This window comes from Urocampus carinirostris, chromosome 20, assembly GCF_059441175.1.
Source record: "Urocampus carinirostris isolate Australia breed hairy pipefish chromosome 20, RoL_Ucar_1.0, whole genome shotgun sequence".
NCBI lineage: Eukaryota > Metazoa > Chordata > Actinopteri > Syngnathiformes > Syngnathidae > Urocampus > Urocampus carinirostris.
Window position 1 is genome coordinate 6512446 of NC_142368.1, and position 20507 is coordinate 6532952.

General features: G+C 38.3%; 1 protein-coding gene across 2 annotated transcripts in view; it reads right to left on the reverse strand.

The window, feature by feature from the left end:
• pak5 (p21 protein (Cdc42/Rac)-activated kinase 5) overlaps positions 1-20507 on the reverse strand; it is an 86783-nt gene that overhangs the window by 6547 nt on the left and 59729 nt on the right. For both annotated transcript variants that reach the window (XM_088324475.1, XM_088324476.1), the window contains 6 exons: positions 18058-18894; positions 10257-10466; positions 8871-9012; positions 6853-7007; positions 4204-4337; positions 863-989 (listed from right to left, as the gene is read on the reverse strand). In XM_088324475.1, coding sequence (XP_088180601.1) covers positions 863-989; positions 4204-4337; positions 6853-7007; positions 8871-9012; positions 10257-10466; positions 18058-18894 — 1605 coding nt within the window. The remainder of the gene's footprint in view (positions 1-862; positions 990-4203; positions 4338-6852; positions 7008-8870; positions 9013-10256; positions 10467-18057; positions 18895-20507) is intronic.

Consider the following 20507-nt stretch of genomic DNA (forward strand, 5'->3'; position numbering starts at 1 on the left):
CACGGAAAAATAATACAATAATAAATATTATCCTTTTTGGTCATATTATCAAAATCAATTACATTTATTATTAATCTTTTATTTTGAAAAATAATGCTGTTTAAAACACTTGAAAATAGTATTATTTCTTTTAAGAAGATATGTTTTGTAAATAGTCAAAAAAAAAAAAAAAACATGGATAAATGTGCTTAATATTATGAACTACAAATATTTGTTTTCATTTTTGGTCATATAATTAAAAACAAAATTATATATATATATATTAAAAGTGATATTTTTATTATACTCTTGAAACAAATTACCTGTAATTTTAACAATTATTTTTATTGTTAGTTGTTACTTTGCTCTCATGTAGGGTTTAGATCAGGGGATGGTGTAAAAATAGTCTGTGGTTTGCAATAATCTGTGGTCTGTGCAGCCCTTTGAGACTCCTTGTGATAAAGGGCGTCACAAATGAAAATGACTTGACTGAGGTTTTTGAGTTTTTCCTTTCCCTCATGTAGGTTTTACATCAGGGGATGGTGTAATAACAGTCTGTAGTTTGCAATAATCTGTGGTCTGGGAAGCCCTTTGAGACTCCTTGTGATTACTAGCTGTACATATAAACATGACTTGACTGAGGTTTTGAGTTTTTCCTTGCCCTCATGTAGGTTTTAGATCAGGGGATGGTGTCATAATAGTAGTTTGGAATAATCTGTGGTGTGTGCAGCCCTTTGAGGCTCCTTGTGACTAAGGGCATCACACATAAACATGACTTGACTCAAATGGTTAAGTCAAGTACTTATGATATAAATTTTGCAAATTTTAGAAAAGGGAGAATCCCGCTTATATTATGATTCCATATTCATCGTTTGTGGCTTACCCGCCCGTCGCTGGTGAGCAGGATGGAATCGCTTTTGATGTCTCGGTGGATGACGCCTTGCGTGTGAAGGTAGCACAAAGCACGGAGCACTGACAAGCACACGGTGGCGATCTGTTCTTCGTTCATCCTGTCGCGTGAACACATCACATTTACAGTACATGTACCTTCAAAGGTAAATAGGTACAGAACTTGTAGTTTTCCTCCCCATAATCGTGCATACATGTTCCACCCGGGGGACTCGGGATATTTAGTTTCAAAGCTGACCCATCTGGCTTGTTTGCTGTGATGTCATTGAAGGAACACAGCTCTTTAAAAATGGGGAATCCCATTAACACAACATATAGTACATAGATTTTATGCAAAAACCATAAACTCTTTTCACACATTTTGAGGGTTTGTACACTTTTTTCCAGGCCAAATTTGAGGCCATTTTTCCATTTATCTAGCTAGCTTTTGACGTGTTTTGCTAGTTATCAAACTCAATTTTGGCCCGTGCTTCTAGCAAACTATCTAGCTTTTTTGTTTAGCTTTCTGTCTGGCTATTTAGTAGTCTTTTTACGCTTTTAGCTAGCTATCTAGCTCCCTTTTAGTATTTTACCTGTTTCTCTTTCTATCTCACTACCAAGCTACCTTTTAGCTATTTAGCAAACTATTTAGCTCGCTTTTTACATGTTTTGCTAGTTATCAACCTAAATTTTGGTCCTTGCTTCTAGGTAGCCATCTAGCTCTTTTCCTATCTGGCCATTTGGTAGGCTTTTCATTCTTTTAGCAAGCTATCTAGCTCCCTTCTAGTATTTTACCAGTTTGGCTTACAAGCCAACTATTAGGCTACCTTTTAGCTATTTAGCAAACTATCTAGCTAGCTTTTTACATGTTTTGCTAGTTATTAACCTAGATTTTAGCCCTTGCTTCTAGGTAGCCATCTAACTTGTTTTCTTAACTGGCTAATTAGTAAGCTTTTTACACTTTTGGCTAGCTATCTAGCTCTCTTCTATTATTATATGTGTTTGCGTTTCTAGATAACTATTTGTGTACCTTTTAGCTATTTAGCAAACTATCGAGCTAGCTTTTTACATGTTTTGGCGAGTTATCAACCAAAATTTTGGCCTTGTTTCAAGCTAAATCTAGCTTTTTTCAGCTTTCAATCTGGCTATTTAGTAGGATTTTTAAGTCTTTTAGCTGGCTAGTTTTTTTTACCTGTTTGCCTTTCTAGCTAACTATTAAGGTACATTTAAGCTGTTAAGCAAACTATCTTGCTGGCTTTTTACATCTTTTACATGCTATCTAGCTTAAATTTTACCTTCAATGCTAGTTATTGGGCTCATTTTTGGCCTTGTTTCTGGATAGTATCAACCTTTTTTGCTTTCTATCTAGCTATTTAGTTGGATTTTTACTCTTTCTAGCTAGCTATATTGCTCTTTTTTAGTTTTTTTACCCGTTTACCTTTCTAGCTAACTATCAAGCTACCTTTTTGGCTTCTTAGCAAGCTTAAGTTGCTGTTTTAAAAAAATCATAGAATTTGCTTTGCGCTAATTAGTAAAAGAAGGAGCTTGATGCTATAAAAATATTGGAGACCCCTGTTTTAGAATATGGGTATACCTTTAAAAAAGGCTTCTATTTAAAATGAAATAAAAGACAGAGCAGGGGGTCCCAGATGGAGGTTCAGGCTCGCACACGACACGTTTAAGGCCCCGGTGAACACGCAAACGGCAGGCCAGATGGCGCCGCGTGCGTATTCCATGTTTGTTCCATGATTGTAAACGCGCTACGAGCTCAATTACACTCATTGAGGTTAAAACGTCATCCGAATCAACCGTTGTGCAATAATGCACGTTGAACATTGTGGGAAGGCAGCGAATTGTCAGGCGGCGACAAACGAGAACAAGACTGAGATCGTTGAAACAGAAAATTGTTTTTCGTCAAAACGATTAAAAAAACAAAAAACGTGATAATGATCTTGTAAGATAGTAAGACTCGAGTTAGCTCGACTTTAATGGCGAAATAAAACATCCGTAAGCTAATATCACCAGACTTAACTCAAGTGATAGCCTATGTGCTAAATTAGGTGCTAAATTGCTAAGCTAATGCCCAAACAGAAGAGCAGCTTCAGCGACAGACTGCTGTCACAGTCTTCTTCCACGGACAGACTGAGGAGATCATTTCTTCCTCATGCCATGAGGCTCTTTAATTCCGCCTGGGGCAGTAAAAGTCCACATTAAACCCCACCCCCACATTTGTATATTAGCCTATTTTTATTACAGTGTGTATTTTCCGTAGCACTGTTTAAATACTCTATAGCAAAACGTTATATTGGGTATTTTTGTATTCTATCTTTATTTTATTATTTTATTTTTCAACACAAGGTTACTGCTGGAAGTGTGAATTTCCCTACAGGGATGAATAAAGTATCTATCTATCTATCTATCTATCTATCTATCTATCTATCTAGTGCTAAGATAGGATATAGACTATTTGTTTTGGTGCTTATTAGAGGTAAGATCTTGGACCCTGGCCCAGATCCGGTCCCGATTTCGGGCATTAAGTCAGGCCGGGCCGGGCTTCCCTCTCTTAGGATAGTTAGGTTTTCTCCAGATGATAAAATATGACACTAGATTTGACATAATGCTTTACTATTTCTTCTCTCCATTTCCTCTCTTTGTCTCTCACTCTATTTTGTTTCTTTTTCTCTCTTTCTTTTTCTCCTCTCTTTTTCTCTCTGTCTCTTTCTTTGTCTAGAACAGGGGGCCGATATTTTTGCAACACTACCGTTTTTCGTTGTAGATAAAATATAGAAATTTTTAAATTAGGTTTCACATCAGGGCAGCACAGCGGCGCAGTGGTTAGCACGTGTGCGGCACCAGTTCTGAGGTCATGAGATCGAACCTCCTGTGTGGAGTTTGCATGTTCTCCCCGTGCTTGCCTGGGTTTCCTTCGGGCACTCCGGTTTCCTCCCACATTCCAAAGACATGCATGTAAGGTGAATTGGTGACTCCAAATTGTCCCTAGGTGTGAATAAGCGAGCAAATTGTCTGTCCCTGTGTGCCCTGCGACTGGCTGGCAACCAGTTCAGGGTGTCCCCTGCCCTCTGCCCGAAGATAGCTGGGATGGGCTCCAGGATCCCCGTGACCCTACTGAGAATAAGCGGTGCAGATAATGGATGGATGAATGGGTTTCACATCATGATTGTATCTCACATGTTGATTCTTATAAAATATTTTGAGTTTTTTTAATCTAGCAGTTTGAAGCCTGAAATACAGCAATATCTCAAAAATGTCTTAGGTCTAAGACACTGTAGCCCCCCCCGGCACCCAAGTAGACGGCGTTTGAGACCCCAGTTTTACCTGGTGTGGGTTACGATGTCGGTGAGCGCTCCTCCCTCCAGGAACTCCATCACCACCCATAATTCGTCTCCAACCAGGTAGCTGTTGTACATGTCCACGACGTTCTCGTGGTGGTAGTCCCTCATGATCACCACCTACGCGGGATATAGAAAAACATTTTTCGTTTGAGCGACTATCTCTGTGTGAACACGTTCTGGGGGGGCGTAACCGGATTACGAGAGCGGATTAAGAGGATTACAATGAAACTAATTAGACGTACCCGTGTGGGGGAAACACAGCGACACGAGAACCAGATAGGGTTAGGAGTAAATCTGAACATGTGTGCAAATATGACAAAATATCGTTGATATATTTTGTATACAGTTAGCAAAATAGCTCATTTTTTGTTTAGGTTACCAATAACCGATACAATCCTGTTTCTAGAGTCAGCTATGATAATTGCTCATTGCATACCAAATTCGAAACTAAAATAAGGCATGAAAAATCGTATTACCGTATTTTCCGCACTATAAGGCGCACCTAAAAGCCTTTATTTTCAAAAACTGACCATGCGCCTTATAATACAGTGCGTCTTATAAATGGATCAATATTAAGTCGCAAGGTCTCGCAACAAAGGCAAGCAGCCGCCGACTACATTTTTACTTGTGGGCGAAGTAGTCCGCGGTGTATGCTGGGATACATATGCTGGCATTTCATTTCCCAGCCAATGTGTCAATCATCATTTGAATCGATCACTATTGGCTAAAGTTATTTGGAGGTAAAGGGGGCGGATCCTTTTTATCATTTACAGGCTCGCATAGGCTAAAGGGGCAAAACAAAGCCTGGAATTGGCCGAAAAAGATGAATGTGAATAGCAAGTTTGGTTGTCTACGGAGAAAACATGTTTTACCATTCTGTATTTGTAAATATTTTACTCTCCTGGATTTACTACACTCATGGATATAAGAGGAACATGGTTGCACATTATTATTGAACGCAACGACTTCGGTGAGCTACTCCGGCTATATATTTTCCCAGTATCTTGTTTCAGAGTGATCTCGATGTTTCTGTGATGGGTTTTTTTTTTTTAAATAAACTCAATTCCAAGTGTTTATTGTCATATGCACAGTAAAGTTGCGAGCGAAAAAGAAAATAGAAACTAAGGAATGGTTGGCATTTCTTGAATCCCAAGACTTTAACCTTCCGAATGATATTTGGAACGATGCATTTGAGTGACCTCGTACGGACACCGCATCCGCACCTGTCTACGACACGTATTTGCTTCTTTGCAAGCTTTCGGAATGTTAAGGGCGTAATAAGTTTGACTGAACTATCTGACTGTTTTGTCGACGTTCCCATTGTAGCGCCTTATAATCCGGAGCGCCTTATCTATGGAAGATATAGGACCAAAAACTATTTTTGGGGGGTGCGCCCTATAACCCGGTGCGCCCTATAGTGCAGAAAATACGGTATTTAAATGGGAGTTTTTAGTCATGATCACAAATGCATGGTAACAGCTGAAAAAAATACACGAAAAATCGAATTATTTTAAAGTGTTTTTGGCTTCGTTTACAGTAAAATTACATAGCGGTAAAAACTAAGATCCTGCTTCTGGAGACCGATAAAAGATAAATGCATACTTTATTCCAAATACATTCACAAAAAAAAAACGACAATAGAATTATTTTTATGTGTGTCCTCATTTGGGTTTACAATTTCCTAACATACAGATAACTGATGAGATCCTGCTTCTCGAGAGCAATACTGATAACCGCGTACAGTAATTAAAAAATAAAATGAATTAATACTAATCGATAATTTTGTTTTTATTCTACTTAACATGCAGCCCATCAACAAGTAGCTGACATCATTGTTTGGGATCTTGCTGCGGCACTGTTTTTTGTTCACATTAGACAACAGTGACATCTAGTGGTCAAAAATGACACACATGGGCTTTGAATATAAAAAGTAATAATAAATGGATAACATTATTTTTAAGTAAATACAACTGAAAAAAAGAAGTTTTATTACAAAAAATGTGCAAACGTCCCAAAAAAATGGTAATAATACGACTAAATAAGTACATTTTATGATATTGTTGTAAGCAGAATATACTGGAGATATTCCAGGAAGTGCATATGATTATGCTTATGTTACGTGAACAAAACGTCACTTCAAATGGCCCAATATTTAATGTCACACATGTTTTGGCCAAGGGCGGCAAGGCGGCGCAGTGGTTCGTGCGTGTGCGGCACAGTTCTGAGGTCATGAGATCGGACCTCCTGTGTGGAGTTTGCATGTTCTCCCGAGCGAATTGTCTGTCCCTGTATGCCCTGCAACTGGCTGTCAACCAGATCAGGGTGTCCCCTGCCCACTGCCCGAAGATGGCTGGGATGGGCCCCAGCACCCCCGCGACCCTACTTGGCCAAGAAAAATATAGATTTCATTTTAATGATGTTGTATTGTGCTACTAATTCTATAGAAAATCAAATCATAATGATGTAGTATCGGCTCTAAGATGTAGTATCGGCTGATTGAATGGTATCGATTGGCCTCAAGTGACTAATTAACAGTGACATCATATTTCGCCGTCATAAATTTGATAACATTTGTGCATCCCTACCATTTGAAAAAAATCCCCGATAGAGTGAAAGTGGTTTCGAAGAGCACCTCATTGAAGAGCAGCTCCCTCCTTTGCTGCTTCCTCAGGTCCATTTTCTTGACGGCCACTTGCTTGCCGCTATGCTTCTCGGTGGCAATGCACACGATACCCGTGGAGCCTTCGCCGATCTTGATGAAGCTGTCCAGATATTCTCGAGGGTCGCCTGGTGAGGGAGTGAAAAGTGAATTGATCGGGAGAATGACTACATCATCTGTTTGGAAATGAGCATACAAAAACAGAATGACCTAAAGCTACAATGATAATATGCATTATTGCTCACCTAAGCTAACTGTATTTTGGCGCTAGGCTAAGTGCTGAGACAATACTTTTATTGTTTATATTTTGGATTGCTTGGTTGCGTGCTGATATTTAAATGAAATAAGTTTCACCTTAAATAAGACAAAGCTAACATGCTTTCCTGCTCTCATAACTTAACAAATTACCGGCACTAAGCTAACTCCAAATAATTGCTAAGGCAAGTGTCGGGAACCAATGGCTCGTGAGCCATATATGGCTCTTTTAATGAGCACACCTGGCTTGGAGATAAAATAGAGTTTCCGCGATTGTTTGCTCTATTGATAGACGTGGAGCCGTTTAGGAGGGTGCGAAGCCGGGTCAACAATTGCAAAGGGTTTGGTCATCACTACGGTTTATAGTCAAGGTGTCACACCGACAGACCCCGTTTTGAGTGTCTATCGCTAAAGAATCCTTAATCCTTGGAAGCTCATTAAACAATATATTTTTGCTGTTGAGACACTTTATGATGAAAACTCACAGAACAAACTGCAAACACCCCAATACTCCAGTAAAGCACCCAGAGCTATTTGATTGGGTGAGCTTTAGAAATGGGCAGAACTTTACACACAGCGCACGCACTCCTTATTTACAAGCTCCGTCTGCACCAAAAGTAAATTACTCAATCTTTTGTGACATTTTTACAAAATAACTTTGCTTGCACCTTGTTTAGAAACCATTACAAAAATGATCAAAATGAGCCTCAACTCTCTTAAGTGACTGTGTGGTATATTTATATTGATATGGGATCTGTCATTATTTCTATTATTATTTCATTTATTTTATCAAATTATCAAACATCACACAGTAATGTGCTGAGAATAATTAGCTTTTGTCTGGAGAGCGGGTTTGGCGGTTTTGTTTAATTTTGTCTTAAAATAAATACAATTTTGTTGCTCTCTCTCTTAAAAAAAAAAGAAGAAATCTAAATATTTTTGTTTTCCAGCTCTTTGTGTCAAATGGGTCCCTAATGTTAGTGTACAATTAATGCACAATTGTTGATACAAATTTTAACATAAAGCTACATCAAGCTAACATAAATTGGTGCTCACCTAAGCAAGCTTATTAACCGTCAAATTGAATTAGCAAATATAAGTCAGTAAAAATAACAACAAACCAGAAACCACCCAGATCAATTAATTGATCAATTAATTAATCAACTGATGAACTAATGATTTGATGAATTATGTAATAAAATATGATTACTCAGGATAAGTGCTCTTAAATAATTAATCATTTGATCAATTGGAGAATGACTTGGTTTGGTCGGTAAATTAATAATCCACTGACCATTTAAATGATTGTCGATTATATTATCGTTTATGATGCTGAGATTTAACTCGCAATGCATTATACATCAACAATATCCAAAAGCGCGACGAATAGAAGGGAAAAAACACATTTTTACACAGCATGTCAGCAGTACGCCAGCAAACATTTTAGAATACTTGAAAAAAATGCTTCAAATGAAAAAAATGTCTTGACGTTTTTGTAAACTGAAAAAAGGAAATAGGTAAATACAATCCAGAAAAGAAGTGTCAAATTAAGGAGTGGTTTAATGTTGTGATATCACTATCAACCACTAGATGGCTTAGCTGAGCTTACACTGCTTTTATATCACCTTAGTACAACAAATAGGTCACACACATTTCTAGTCATTTAAAAGAAAAGCAAAAAATAAAAAATAAACGTAATAATAAGTTATTTGAAAACAATCGATGAAGTTAGTTACCTGGATTGACTACGAGTTGCAACGCGGCTCGAAACTGTTCGTGAGACACCCTGGAGGGCTGAGTGTCAGAGCTGGACCCCCAGGAAGGAGGAGGGTACGCCCCCGGGGGGATGTAGGGTGATGACGGCTGGGAGTACGCCCCCTGCAGGAGTGGAGGGGGAAATAATGACAGAAGAATAAACTGAGCTGTTTACGGGCTTGGAGTATAAAGAAAATACAACCCAAACAATATAACACACAAAATACATAAAGATATTTGTCTAAAAACTATATATATTTTAAATGTATTAATCTTGAAAAATATAGTGGAATAAATGGTAGACCAACCACTTTATTTGATCTATTTTAGCAAAATGGAAAACAAAACAAAATCAAGTATTAAATTAAATAAAAGCATGACGTAAAACTAATATTAATTAGGGACTGTAATAAAATATGTAATAATATATTTAAAGATGCATTTAAATGTATTTTAAAAATATTAGATATGAAATCAAATAATTCATTGTAAATAGAAAAAATTTGAAAACAAATATTAAGGAATAATTAATCTTGAAAAAATACAAAATTAAAATATGTATTTTCTATAGCAAAATGTGACAATTAAAATATTTAAAAATAAGATATTTGACACAACAAAAAACAAATAAAAAATAAAATATGTAATAAGCATGTTAAAATATTACAATTTAAAAATACAATTTGCAGAGTAATATAATACAAATAAATAATGAACATAAATAAAATAGTAAAATACTGAAAGACCAATGTTAATAAAATAGTCATGTGTTACTAGTGAAAACAAAATATTAAAATTAAAGTAATGAGGAAAAAAATCTATTTTATAAATATAAACACAAATAAAAAAATTAAGGAAAATACCAATGCAATACATATAAATCATATGTTTCTCTTGAAAAAATAAAGTTGAAAATATTAAAATGTAAGTACTGAAAAAAATATATATTTAGATCACAATATTAAAATGTAAGACATCATAACATGTTTTAAAATAAAACATACGATTTACAGAGTTATTAATGTAAGTAATACAAATAAATAAGACATTAAATAATATAAGTTTCTAAAAAGTGAAAATTAAAGTATTAAAAAAGGAAATATTTTAACAAAAAAATCTAATAAAAATATGAAACTTAATTTGAATTATTCAAAAAAAAAAGACTAAAATTAGTTTGTGTAATAAAAAAACGATACTAAAAAACAAACACTTTTCTAGTAAAAACAAAGTTTAACATATGAAAAATACAGTATCGAAAAAAATGAATAAAAAATAAAATTAATGAATCATAGCAGTAAGTATAATCAAATTATCGAACAAAGTACAATGCCAATACACAAAAAAATATTCTTGAACGTGTAGCGTACCTGCGGAGTGTAGGGTGGGCTAGGCTGAGAAGGGGGATGATGGTAGGGCGACGGCTTATAATGGTGAAAAACTGGCGGGTAGGGCAGATGCACGGGCGGGTATCCGGGGGGCTTTGCGTGGTTCTGAGGTAGCTTGAGGGGCGCACGGGGGTACGTGTCGAGGGCCCCGGCGTGGGGGCTGCCGTCCCGCGACGAACGCTCGTACTCGCCCTGCAGAATTCACACACTTGAGAAATTTCTCGGGGGGCTGCAGTTACGCTTTGAACCAGAGGGGGCGCCCGTGAGTAAAAATGTAACAACATCCGCATTGCATCTTTAAGGAAACGGGGGATTGTTCCTAACGTGTTGGGACGGTTTACGATGACACGGCGTGAACTTTTACAATCAATCACTGGGTGCGGCGTGAGGAGAGGGTGGTCCACGCAGAGACCCCCTTTCCCCTCCCGCTGTATCAACTCCGAAGCTGGCTGTCAGCCAAAGGGGGTCTCCTGATCCATGTTGGTTAAACGCGCATTAATCTGAGTTTGGCAGGGTAATCAACAACCTAACTCAAGTGTGAAATTGAATTCGGCGGCGCCACGCGCTCCGGCCCGCTTTTATGCTAAGGCTGCAAAAGAGAGAAAGGAGGTGAGGGGGGCGGGGAAGGGGGAAGTGCCGCAACATCAATTTGTCAGTGAGAGGTGCTGCAGAGAAAAGGGGGAGAAAAGAGAGAGGGAAGTGTGTGTTTATTATTGTGCGAGAGCGGCGCAGATAAATAAAGCCTGCGCGGGAACCCTCGAGAGAAAAGGCAAAGGGGGGTTGTTGTAGAAAGAATGGTCTTCTGTGTTTAGTTTAGTGCAAGAAAGAGGAAAGTAGAGACATTTTTGGAATGTTTCCCGCTAAAGTAATCATTAGAATTGAGTTTTTTTAACTTATCTTTCATTTTTCTTAAATTATTTTATTTATTGAGGGATTAAAACTGTAAATACGTTTTTCTACTGTTGCATACTGTGTATATTCTTGCGTAGTGTGCCATTCTTGCCTAGTTCAATAGTAGTAATATTGGTGATACGATAACATGTTTTTGTAAGTTTAAACAGGTGTTGATACGATGTTGTTGTGAAAACAGGTCTCAAACTGTTTTTTTTGTCACTCCCCCTCCCTTTAGCAGAAGAAACATGTAAATTAGGGCGTTCCTAATACAATAAAAAGGCAAGTACAAAATGGACTTTTTCAGAGTGTCTAGTAGACTGTAATAGGCAGTCTATGGTCATCTCTCCTTGCAAGTAAGTCATATTGACGTCTCTGTGTCTTCTTTGAGTGCAGGTTTTTATTACAAGTGTTGGGGTTAACCTAACATTTATTTTATTAAACTATTTATTTAGTTATTTTCCAGTTATTATAACATCGTAATTAATATAAGTTTTCCTTTTTGACACGTGTAATCCTTTTTTTCCATTAAGTACGTCCATAAAACATTGAAAACGAGTCGTTTTTTATCTCATAATATTAGGTAATTTAATTTTTTTATTATATGCAAAAATCACATTTTTCATTTTTTGTTTAATTAAAAAATATTGGATGGCTAAAAGTTTTTATTATATCATGCATTATAACCGGGTGTCAAACTACAACTCTTGTCTCTCTCGCTTTCACTCTTTCTGTCTCTTTTTTTCTCTTTCTTTGTTCCTCTTCGTCTCTTTCTCTCCCTGTGTGTCTTTTTACCTTCTTTTGCTCTTTCTTCCTTTTTTCTTTCTCTCTCTCTCTCTCTCTCTCTCTCGCTTTCCCTTTCTCTTTCTCCCATCCCTCTTTCTTTCTATTACCCTTTCTCTCTCTTTCCCCCTCTCTCACTTTCTTTTTATCACTTTTGTTTCTCACATTCTCTCTCCCTCTTCATTTGTCCCACCCTCTCTACTTTTCTCTACCTCCTTTTCTCTTATTTCTTTCTCTCCCATCTCCTAGTCCGGCCCCCGAGAGAATATTTGCTCTTTCGTGTGGCCCCCCCTGGGTTAAAATGAGTTTGACGCCCCTGATTTAAACCCAAATAATGAATCCTATTTTCAAATTTTAGTAATATTTACAATACATGATTTAAATAATAAATACCTTGTTATAATTTCAATTTCTAGTATGTGTAATTCAACCCATCAAATACTTACCAGGATAGAATATTTAAACCAATATATTTTTAATCAAATCAGAATTTAATTGTAGTATCACCATACGAAATACTTGACTAAATAGTATTCTTTAAAGTAGTATATAACAATAGTGGTATTTTTCTTATCTATTGTGTGATCTAGTGAAGTATTTTTTATATATGCATAAGTTAGTTGAATATAAAAGATAGAGAGATGGATAGATAGATACTTTATTCATCCCCGTAGGGAAATTCACTTCCAGCAGTATCCTTGTGTTGAAAAATAAAATAATAAAATAAAGATATAGAATACAAAAATACCTAAAATAACGTTTTGCTATAGAGTATTTAAATACTGCAACGGAAAATACACACTGTAATAAATATAAACGGATGTCATGGCAGGCTGACACCAAAAGGTATGGAGGACCAATCATGGCATATGTTGAAGTAAATGTATAAATAGATACCAACAAATATATTATGCTAATATGCTTTTACTCCCCCGGGCGGAGTTAAAGCGCCTCATGGCATGAGAAAGAAATGATCTCCTCAGTCTGTCCGTGGAACATGACTGTTACAGCATCAGGCAAATTAAATCATGTTTTTATTTTTGGATATCTTACCAAACATATTTAGTTAAAAAATAATGTAATAAGTACCGTATTTTCCGCACTATAAGGTGCACCTAAAAGCCTTTATTTTTTTCGAAAGCTGACAATGCGCCTTATAATACAGTGCGCCTTATATATGGATCAATATTAAGTCGCAAAGTCTTGCAACTAAAGCAAGCAGCCGCCGACTAGATTTTCCCCCAAAGGCATAGTCGTCCGCGGTGTATGCCGGGATTTATATACCGGCGTTTCATTTCCTAACCAATGTGTCAATCATCATTTGAATCAGTCACTATTGGCTAAAGTTATTCGGAGGTAAAGGGGGCGGATCCTTTTTATCATTTACAGGCTCGCATAGGCTAAAGGGGCGAAACAAAGCCTGCGATTGGCCGAAAAAGATGAATGTGAATCACATGTTGGGTTGCGCTACGGCATAGAGAAAACATGTTTTACTATTCTGTATTTGTAAATATTTTACTCTCCTGGATTTACTACACTCATGGTTGTAAGAAGACCATGGTTACGTATCATTAATGAACGTGAAAGATGCAAGAGAACGGATTCATATTTTCCCGGTATCTTGTTTTAGAACGATCTTGATATTTCTGTGATAAGTTTATTTTTAAACGAAATTCAATTCAAAGTGTTTGTTGTCATATGCACAGTAAAGAACCCCGTTTCCCTGCACGATAAAATTCTTACTTTGCTGTCCACACAGTTGCCAGCAAAAAATAAAATGGAAACTAAGAAATGTTCGTTTGGAGACATTGTACGGACACCGCATCCGCACGTGTCTACGACACGTATTTGCTTCTTTGCAAGCTTTGGGAATGTAAAGGGGGTAATAAGTTTGACTGAACTATCTGACTGTTTTGTCGACGTTCCCATTGTAGCGCCTTATATTCCGGTGCGCCTTATGTATGGAAAATATAGGACCAAAAAATGCTTTTTGGGGGTGCGCCCTATAACCCAGTGCGCCTTATAGTGCGGAAAATACAGTATGTTTAATGTTTTGGTTTATCTCATAAGTTACTTGAATATATCAAACACTTAGTTTCAAATATAAAATATTCATAATTATTGATAGCATCTGCAAAGAAATGTGTCATATTATGTATTTGTTGCATTATTTTTCGCAAATTCCAATGAAAAATAATTGCTAAGATGACTGGTAATGCATTTTGTGAGGAAAAACAAACTAACTGATAAATCTTAACTTCAAAACTTGAATGTCCGCCCCCGCCCTGTTTCAGCAAACAAACGAGGAATCGACCTTCTCCTCCTACCGCAGTCCGATCCTGCACGGCTTGCAATCTCCGTTTCCGTTTTTTTTCCCCTCCCTACGTGCGAGCACCTATTTAGTGAAGCGTGCAGGTTAAATGCTTTTTCATCAAGGCGCCACGGGATCCACATCAGCAAACCCGCCGGACTTGTGGAGGAAGAGGAGGGGGAAAAAGGAAAGAGGAAAGAGGAGGTGCGCTAGAAGCGCCGCAGATGCTATCACGCTGCGCGGCCGCCTTAATGGAGCGCAAAGAACGGCATAAGGGCCGAAACCCCCCCTCAATCTCTCCCCCCCACCTTGCGGGTTGAATGCATCGCTAGCGCCTACTGCCCGCACTCCGAAAGTGACGGGACCGAGACAATGGAGTCAAGTTACACTCTAGGCCGTAAAACCGCAACATCCAGTTTTTGAAGAATAACCAGTGAATTCCAGGATTATTTCCTAAACAGTTTGAATTAACCGAAATCTAATCGATGTGTCATCGCAAGGCACTGCGTTTTTTCAATTTAGAGTTTCATGATTGTGTTTTTTTTTCCTCTCTGCTATTTGAGTGATGGAGTGTTTGGTCAACCAGAATTGTCACAGTTCGTGTTTTAACGGCGCTAGCCATTCGGAGGTAAGTTTTAACAGCACCAGCCAATTCAGGTGAATGGTCTGCATTTATATAGTGCTTTTTGAAGTCAATGAAGACCTCCCAAAGCACTTTACAATGTGCTTCACACTTTTCCCTTTTACACACTGACTAACCGATAGCAGCCTCAGCCATGCAAGGCTGCTATGGGGGGCTTTAGGGATTCAGTGTCTTGCCCAAGGACACTTTGACATATAACACGGGGGAGCCGGGAATCGAACCTGCGACCTCTTGGTCCCAAGACGAGCGCTCTACCTCCTAAGAAGCAAAGTTTGCAGGCAGAATGCTATGCCACCCACCGCTGTTTCCATAAAGTTACATCGTGTAATATTTGACCACTAGATGGCACTGCGTTGTCTAATGGGAACGAAAATGCCAAATGAGCACAGCGTAGCAGCAAGATGCCAGACAAACATGGCAGCGACTGCTCGGTATGGATTCCACTATGTAAAATAAATAAAAATAGCGGCTAACACAAGTGCCGAGAGAAGGAAACAGTGGAAAAAAAGTCAGATGCCTGAATCATGGAACTTGGCAACCATCCCATGCAGGCCTGAGTTGGGCAAAGTAAGTGGCAGTTAAGTACTAAAAGCACCACCTGGACAAGCCACTTTCGCAAAATGGTCATCCGGGCTTCTGTAGTTGTAAGATGGCCGCCAAACGCTAACCCTTCTTCGAAGGGTGCTTCAGGTGTGTAATACAATTAAGAATTTCTAAACCTACGATGTGTATGATGTAGTACATGCTTTTTTATTATTTGAATCAATAGTGATTTATTTAAATGTGTGCAGTTTGCCAATTAATACATACTGAGGCTTTTAAATAATATTTTTAAGGTAATTTGAATAAAATCAATTTCTTTGTTTCACATTTACCTTGTAAAAATATCCGCTTTTCTATTTTTCAGAGTGTATTCCTCACTGTGCCCTTACATAATAAGCCCTATTAAAATGCAGCATATTATTACTTAAATGTCCCCGTGCTCCGGAACATTTCTTTATTCTTTTTGGCGTACACCTAGCTTGACCCTTTGCTTTTTTCCGCTTTCGACTTCGTTTTCTGTCCTCTCTCCTCTCGTTCAGTACTTGACAGCCGCGAGCTCTGCGCTTAAAGCGCTAATTGATGGCACTAGCAGGGAAGGATCGAAAAAATGTCTGTTATTTAAAGCCTGGACAAACGCTTCTTCGAATAAAGAGTGAAGGGGGCGGGGGAACCAAAAGATACTTACTTTCGAAAACTGAAGAGTTAAAATATTTTTAACATCCACATCAGTCAAGATGTCTAAAAGTTTAACAATCGCTAGGTCGTAAAATTAGCTATTTCGCTCATATTTTTCTGCAGTCGCAATTTGGTTGTATATTTTTGTTCATGTAACAGATGCAGTGGCAACCCGCAGTGCTTTAGCGCTCAGAACTGCTAGAACTCAGTAGTGTGTGTCTCCAAATTGGACAAAAAAGCATTTGCGACTAGCATTAGCGACAAGCATTAGCAAATACAGTCCCTGCTATAAGTATAAGCAACTATTTCACAAGCGTTAGTGGATAGCACAGCTAGCAGTCACTACTAGTGCCACTGAGTAGGTGCCAGAGGCATAAATACTTTTTTAAACGTATTTAGTAAAGTAGAAATTTGTGACAACTAGCTGCATTAGCAAATAGCATCGCTTAAATGATGCACCGACTTGGCCACTAGCCACAGCTAGAGTTCTTTTCGCAGCATGTGTCATCAAACTGACAGTAAGATAAGTATTAGCTCATTAGCAACTAGCAAAAGGAAATTCCATTCCTGCCACACATATTAGCATCTTGTGCCAGTATTAACAAGTGTAATGCTATGACTGCTAGTGGTCACTACTAGTGCTGCACAAAGGTATAAATACTATAAGTATCTTATAAGTATAAAATATAGAATTGTAACACAGCAGAAAATTAAAATACACATTTGAATTGAGTAAAGCTGAAGTATGCTAAAACTAGCGTCAATTTAGCAGAGGGAATAGCTTTATCGATTAGCTCCATGGAATAATTTGCTATGTCATGTGTCATCAACTATAAATACCACCATTAGCAAATACAGTTCTTCAGCCACTATTTCACAAGTGTTAGTGGCTAGTAACGCTAGCAGTAAATATTAGTTCTCAAAAGGTGTATATGCTTGCTCAATTGTGCCGATTTATCAGAAAACTCATCTAAAATTGATTTAGTAAAGTAGAAATTTGCAACTACTAGCTACAATAGCAACTCGCATCACTTTAGCGATTTGTGCCACCGGCTTTGTCCAATTACCATGGCGCCCAATTGGCCCCGCCCATGTGGCGTAGGCTGCAGCTCGTTGACAGATTGGTTTTCCTTCTATTTTAAGCTCACTGCTCTCAATCTCCCTTGGTCAGTCCGTCAACAAACCTCTGCCCCACAAGACGTGGATTCTGACTCAGTCCTGTTTCCTGTTAGTATTCCTGTCCGGTATTGTTCCCGTTTATTTTGTCCTTTTTCATATAGTTTTTTTAGTTTCGTTCCAGTCTATTTTTGTCCTGTTTATTATTCTCTCCGGTGTTCGTTCTAGTCTAGTTTGTCCTGTTTAATTTCGATATCCTGTTTCAATATCAATCCTGTCTGGTATCGACCCCATCTGTCCGATATCAACTCGGGCAATTGGTATCGATCTCGTCGGTCTCTGGCTTCCTGTCTTTCCACGCCAGACCGCTGCCTAACGTGCATGACTCCCCATTTCCCGTAAAATAAAAGCTTGTGTGAGAAACGTCACGCATTTGGGTCCACATCCAGTTCTGGTTCATGACAGGCTTGGCCTTTAGCCATTGTTTGGTTAGGCAACAAATCAGCATTAGCAAATAAAGTCCCTGGCACAATATTAGGAACTTGTGCAACTATTTCACAAGCGTTAGCTTATAGCAGATATTATAGGCAATATTCGCACCACTTAACTTACTCGATTGTGCCGCTTCATCGGATAAATGTAATAAAAATCATTATTCAGTGAACTAGAATGTTTACAATAGCAATTTTGTTGCTAATGGATTTTTTGTGTGAGACATTTTTAACATGAGCTTAACATTTTTTGACAAATCAACTTTCCCCCCTTCCGGACGAATTCTATAGTCTCTATGGTAAACACGATAATTAATAGACGACGTTTACCTTGTTGATGGTCTGCGAGGCGCCGAGACCTTCCGACAGACGGGGATACGTGTAGGAACTGTAGGCGTGGGCCTGAGCGGGGTTCTTGAAGGGTCCCCCGGCCGCATATGGAACGTTGGGTTCCTGGAGCCCGGAACCGGACCGGGACCTCTGCCGGATGGCGGGCGTGGGGCTGGTCTGCATGACGTAGGAGCTTTTGGGCCTCTTGTCATAGTCGTCCCGGGCGGCACCGTAGCTCCACTCGCTGTCCGGGTAGTTGATCTGCTCGCTGTGGAGGGACGCTCTGGACGGCGTCCCCACCGAGGTGTCTCTGTAGTCCTGGCTGGACGAGCCCCCTACCGAGGCCCGGTAGTACCCGCTGGAGCCCACCCCGCTCCCTACCGTGGAGGCTACCTCGTCGGCAGAGCGGCCCTTGCTCTCCAAGTAAGTGTGGTAGTCCGGCGGGAGTTTACCGTAGTCCGATTTTTGCGGCATAGCGTCCGGGTAGAAGGGGCTTCGGATGTGGTGGGCGTGGCCGTTGTGTTTGGTAAAGCGGTAGTGGCGCCCTACCGCCCACTCCCCGTCAGCAGAGAACCCCGGCTTGTCCAGGGCGTACTCCCGTCCGGCCGAGGCGTCCAGGTCGCACGAGTACCGGGAGTAATAGTGACCGAAGCCGTTTTCTTCCGGGCCCCCGGGACGGGCCCCCGCCGGGGGCCGGGAGCCGGCGCCCGCCTGGTGCGCACCCGGCGGACTCTCTTTGCGCAGTGAGTTGGAGCGCGTCACGGATATGTTGTCGAATTCTTCTAGGAGGCCGTTAATGGACGCGTCTTTGGGGGGCCGGTGACCCCTAACGATGGTCTACGAGAGGGGGACAAAAAAGAAAAACATTGGGACCCAAAATAACCTAAACGGATGTCATGGCAGGCCGACACCGAAAGGTATGGAGGACCAATCATGGCATATGTTGAAGTAAATGCATAAAAAAATACCAACAAATATATGCCATACAAATACATTTACACATAAATATAATTTATTTATTTCACAGTTTACTGTATTTAGTCATTTAGTCATGTATTTTGCCATGTATTTTTGTGTGTGTGTTAGTGTATTTTCTCATGTATTTTGTTGTGTACTTTTTCATTTATTCAATTGTGTATTTATTTGTATATTTTGTTTTGTAATCTGTTGTGTATTATATCTTTTTTTCATGTATACAGTCGTGTATTTAGTCGTGTGATTTGTCGTGGCTTTTGTTGTGTATTTTGTTATTTATTTATTTGGGTATTTATTTTATCGTGTGTTGTATCAGGGTATGTTTTTTGTTTTGAATTTTTGTCCAGTAATTTGTCGTCTAAGTTTTGTCTTGTACTTTTCAATTTATTTTATTTAGGTATTTATTTTGTCGAGTATTTCGTCGTGGATTATGTCATTTTTTGGTGTATTTTGTTGAGTATTCCTCCGTTCCTTGATTTTGTCGTGCATTTTGTTATTTATTTATTTCGGTATTTATTTTGTATTGTATCTATCATGTAGTATGTCCTTTATTTTGTCGTGAATTTTGTTGTGTATTTCGTCGTGTTGTGTCATCTTTTGGTGTATTTTGTGTATTCCTTCACTTGTTTAATTTTTCGTGTATCTTGTTATTTATTTATTTCGGTATTCATTTGGTCTTGTACATTGTCGTGTATTATGTCCTTTATTTTGTCGTGAATTTTGTTGTGTATTTTTGGTGTATTGGGTCATTTTTTGGTGTTCCTTCATTTATTTATTTTGTCGTATATTTTGTTTTTTGGTGTATTGGGTCATTTTTTGGTGTTCTTTTATTTATTTATTTTGTCGTGTATTTTGTTATTTATTTATTTCGGTATTTTTTCTGTTTTGTATTTTGTTGTGTATTATGTCCTTTGTCGTGAATTGTGTTGTGTATATTTTTGTGTATTTTGTCGCATATTATGTCATTTTTGGGTGTATTTTGTTGAGTATTCCTTCCTTTATTTTGTTATTTGTTTAATTCGGTATTTATTTTGTTTTGTATTTTGTCGTGTATTTTGTTATTTATTTATATCAGTATTTATTTTGTATTGTATATTGACGTGTATTATGTTCATAATTTTGTCGTGAATTTTGTTGTGTATTTTTGGTGTATTGGGTTATTTTTTGGTGTTCCTTCATTTATTTATTTTGTCGTATATTTTGTTATTTGGTGTATTGGGTCATTTTTTGGTGTTCTTTCATTTATTTATTTTGTCGTGTATTTTGTTATTTATTTATTTCGGTATTTTTTCTGTTTTGTACTTTGTTGTGTATTATGTCCTTTGTCGTGAATTGTGTTGTGTATATTTTTGTGTATTTTGTCGCGTATTATGTCATTTTTTTGGTGTATTTTGTTGTGTATTTCTCCATTTATTTATCTGGGTATTTATTTTGTATTGTATATTGTCGTGTATTATGTCGTGTATTATGTCCTT